Source organism: Aegilops tauschii, chromosome 6 (assembly GCF_002575655.3).
Source record: "Aegilops tauschii subsp. strangulata cultivar AL8/78 chromosome 6, Aet v6.0, whole genome shotgun sequence".
NCBI classification, from domain to species: Eukaryota; Viridiplantae; Streptophyta; class Magnoliopsida; order Poales; family Poaceae; genus Aegilops; species Aegilops tauschii.
Window position 1 is genome coordinate 321,963,653 of NC_053040.3, and position 4,262 is coordinate 321,967,914.

General features: G+C 60.5%; 1 protein-coding gene across 1 annotated transcript; it reads right to left on the reverse strand.

The window, feature by feature from the left end:
- LOC109744728 (long-chain-alcohol oxidase FAO2) lies at positions 1-3,586 on the reverse strand. The gene is made up of 3 exons (XM_020303874.4): positions 3,245-3,586; positions 2,882-3,154; positions 1-1,927 (listed from the first exon to the last, which is right to left on the reverse strand). Exons 1-3 carry the CDS (start codon positions 3,476-3,478, stop codon positions 152-154), a joined length of 2,283 nt encoding a protein of 760 aa, XP_020159463.1. The 5' UTR covers positions 3,479-3,586; the 3' UTR covers positions 1-151.
- Between the last annotated feature and the right edge of the window lie 676 nt (positions 3,587-4,262).

Genomic DNA, 4,262 nt, shown 5'->3' on the forward strand with positions numbered 1-4,262 from the left:
TTTTGCCACATGCCTGCCGTATGTACATCAATTGAGTAATCTGATGCAAAGTTAGGATAACCATACGTCCAAACTGATCCGCAACGTTCTTGTGTATCACAAACAAGACCCAAACTTATTAGATTATTCCGGGTACGTGCCGCAACTATTATTAATCTGTGGAGTGGTTTCTCCCGGAGGACGGGTCGCGTTTCAGCTGCTCCGCGATGCCGGTGGCGAGGCAGTAGGCCACGGACTGTATGGTGATCATGGGGTTGACGCCCACCGCGCTGGGCAGGACGCTGCCGTCGCACACGTACAGCCTCTCCGCCTCCCAGCTCTCGCCGCGCGCGTCCACGGCGCCGTCCCCGGCCGTCGCGCCCATCCTGCAGCTGCCCATCTGGTGCGCCGTGCAGCACAGGCTCCAGTTCTCGCTCTTGGACTGCGGCCCGCGCACCCCGGTCACGCCGTCCAGGAACTCCTCCACCTCCTCGTCCGTCGCGCCCTTGCAACTCAGCCTCTGCCCGTCGCTCCGGTGCGTGCCGACCTCCGTCGCGCCGGCCGCCACCAGGATGCGCAGCGCCCGCCGCAGCCCCTCGCGCTGGTTCTCCCGGTCCACCGGGTCCAGGTGGTACGCGATCCGCCGCTCGCCGTGCACCGTCCCCGACCCGCGGTCCCTCACCAGGGAGAAGATGTGCACCGTCCGGCCGTAGTTGAGCATCCGCTCCTTCATGTCGCGCCCGGACACCCAGGGGAACTGCGTCCCCGCGGCGGCCACGCCCATCAGCGGCGTCTCGAGGATGGCCCGGTGCGGCAGCCCGTCGCCGGCGGCCTCCACCTTGTGCAGGGACGTGATGATGCCGCCCTCGTACATCTTGCCCCTCAGCTCCGGCATCTTGTCCGGCGGGAAGTAGCCCCACGCCATGGCGGTCGGGTGGAGGTGGAGGTTCTTGCCGATGTGCGGGTTCTTCAGCCCGCTGCCGCGCAGCAGCACCGGCGTGAGGAGGGAGCCGCCCGCTGCGACGGTCACCTTGGCGCGAACCTCCAGCTTCCTCGTGATCGCCGGGTTGGAGCTGGTAGCCACCACGCCGACACACCTCTTCCCCCTCGCACCGGCCGCGTCGGTGAACAGCAGCTTCTCCGCCTTGCAACCCGTCAGGATCACCGCGCCGCGGGCCACCGCGTCGACCAGCCACGTCGTGTCCGTGCCGCGCTTGTCCCCGGTGCGGCAGCCGTACCCGCAGCTCCCGCAGTAGTGGCCCTCCGACGAGTTCCTCGCCACCGGCTCGACCTTGTACCCCAGCTTCTCGCACCCCTTGCGCAGGACCTTGTTCTGGAGCCCTTCCTCCTTGCAACCCGACGTGACGCCAAGCCGCTTGAACACCACGTCCATCGCGGCGGTGTACTCTGACTTGTCGAACAGCGGCAGGCCGTGCGCGGCCGCCCACTCCTTGCGCACGCTGTCGGGTGTCTTGATGCAGGCCGACCAGTTGACGGCCGAGCCGCCGCCGACCGTGGAGCCGGCCAGGAGGAGCCCGCTGCCGCTGAGCGTGCTCACGAACCCGCCGTACTCGTAGAGCTGGCTCATCGACGGGCCCTCGATGGACGTATAGTCCCTCGCCGTGAAGTAGTTCCCCTTCTCGATGACCACCACCTTGTGGCCGGCCCCTGCGAGCACCGCGGCGGCCACGCCCCCGCCGCAGCCGGAGCCGACGATGACGACATCGCACTCGATCCTGCACACGTTCCGCGCCGCGTCCTCGGTTACCGCGAGGCCCTTCTCGGCGAGCCTAATCGGGAGGGACGCGTCGGTATGGTGGATGGTCTCGACCACGCCGTCGTCGAGTGGCCGCTTGGTGTTCGCCTGCTCTTCTTGCTCCGGAGCCTCGTCGGTTGCCGGGCTGTAGCCGATCGCTCGCCAGTGGGGATTCTCCGAGTTCTCGTCGGTCTGCGGGAAATGAAAAACCATCGTCAGAGCTGGTTGCTGTCATTTTCAACTCAACAAATCCACCGTGTAGTGTTGTTCTTGCAGCTAATAGGGCTGCCTTTCTTTTTTCCTTTGATCTTGGGATCCTCCTCATGTTTCTTCCGTTGCTCTCTGCTAAATCTAATTGAAGCCAGCAATTTGCTGGATCTTTCAAAAAAAAAAACAAATCCACCGCATTGTCAGGGCTGGTTGCTGTCATTTTCAACTTAAAATCTATTTCTAGTACTCTTCCTAAATTCGGGCACAATGGACCACGTCGTAGAAGGTGAAGAATTAGTGCGATGTTCGGAAGTCGCGACCAGAACAAACCCAACAAGAAATTAAGTGTGCGTGTGCCATCAACTCTACGGAACTTGTCCCCTTTTTGATGGAAAATTCTCACTCTTTTTGTCGTGCTTCAAGTCTCCAATCACTAATAAAGTCTAAAAACGGGGACACGTCTCACTCTGTTGAATTATTATATGGTAAATAACCAACGGCCACCGGTGCACATCACGGTCGGCATGAATCCACTGATGTGCGCTACGGCGGTGATTCGCAGGGCGTGGGATCCGTCGCGCTGTAAGCCTAAAATTCACACGTTCGGCCCAACGAGTAAAACGATTACTGACGAACCACCCGATGTTCACAAAGAGCACGTGGCCTTTCGTCAGACTATCATGAAGCCGTGGTACACTGGCTGCTACACAGCGTGCATGCATGCGTCCATTATTGCGCTGTGCCGCGCGCGCGCAGAGGCGCCATGGCAAACAGCAAGATCGTACGCCACACCACCACCACAAATACACTCGTATATACGCTGCCGCCTGCCGATGCAATGCACGCGAGAAGCTAGCTAATGTTTCCATTTGCAAACTGGACATAGTAGTGGAGCTACAAAAGTACTCAGTCAGTAGGCGTGCGTGCTCTGCTTACCCAGGAGTAGAAGACGTAGAGGCAGAAGACCTTGACGAGGAGGAAGAAGAGGCGCAGCGGCGGGAGCATGGTCTCCCGGCTCCACCGGCGCAGCGCGTCCTCCCGCCGATCCACCGGTATCTCCGCGAACCGCTGCACGAACGGGGAGCTCCACGACAGGCACCGGGCGCCGCACAGCGCGAGCGTCCCCAGCCGCGTGCCCAGCAGCCAGAGCACCGTCCGCACCAGCGTCAGCGCTTCCCGGAGACACATTGCCGACATCAGCTGCGCCACCTGAGCGCGCGTGTACGCACAGAGTTAGCCGCCGGTTGGTAAACAAAACGCAGGTCGTCGTAGCTGGTCGCAGGTGTGTGTGCTACTAACCTCGTCCGGGACGGGCGGGTCGGCGGCGGATGCGAGGAAGAAGTCCCGGACGGCCTTGTCGGCGGCCAGGTGGTGGGCGTCGGGCGGCAGCGACGGGACCAGCACGCCGCACACGGCGGTGAGCGCCATCATCTGGGTGGCGGAGAAGCCGTGCGTGTAGGGCTCCTTCCTCGCGCCTCCTCCCCGGAGGAGGGGGTGGCCCTGCCTTCTTCTCTGCTTCTTGTCCTCTTCCATGGCGCCTTTCTGATGTCGTCACAGACCCACAGGGGTATGATGGAGCGTGGGTGGGTAGCGGCGAGGTGCGAGGTAATGGACAAGCGGAGTGTGGACTGTGGAGGTACCGAGGCTTTAACATTGGACGGATGGGATATGGACGATGATGGATGGGCGGCAACGTCCGTCCGCTGCTTCCCGGGCCCCGCGGAACGCGGAAGGATTGCGAAATTTCAGAACCATCCAGGCACAGCTGTTTTTTCTTTTTTACTGTCTGATCTTCTCATCTGTTAACTGAACCGGAGGTGCAGGGTAACTGCCTGAACTGAAGTGAATCTAGAACGGCGCACAGCTCGTCGGCTGGACGGCTGCTGAAGGGTTACGTGCCGCGGCACGGCAGCCCACTGTGTCCTCGCGCGCGGGACATCACATGCACGGTGCGCCGCTGCGCACGCGCGCGGCCGGCGCAACGGCTCAACCGCGCGCGTGTACCATTTGCTTGTTGATTCTGGAGGAGACGGATGGATACGCGGGGGCTGCCGCGTATGCAAACAGCAAAAACGGAGAGTCCCGATCAAATTGACTTCTTAGAGCAGGTTAAACAAACTAGGGTTTGGAACAATGCTCGATACCCTTGGTGGCTACGGCTGTCATATATTTATAAGAGGGAACCGTACAAATACAGTTACGTTACAACACGTATATCTAATATATACTTAGTCTAACACCCTCCCTCAATCTTAACTATGTCCTAAAACACTCAGAAGGTTAAGATTGCGACGACATCCTTCAAAAGAAGGCAAGG

Excerpts from the sequence above, each read along its gene's own strand:
- LOC109744728 (XM_020303874.4), bottom strand. The coding sequence starts at position 3,478 with ATGGAAGAGGACAAGAAGCAGAGAAGAAGGCAGGGCCACCCCCTCCTC. Across the intron at positions 3,155-3,244 it reads ACCCGCCCGTCCCGGACGAG|GTGGCGCAGCTGATGTCGGC; the intron begins GTTAGTAGCACA and ends ACGCGCGCTCAG. Across the intron at positions 1,928-2,881 it reads TCTACGTCTTCTACTCCTGG|ACCGACGAGAACTCGGAGAA; the intron begins GTAAGCAGAGCA and ends CATTTCCCGCAG.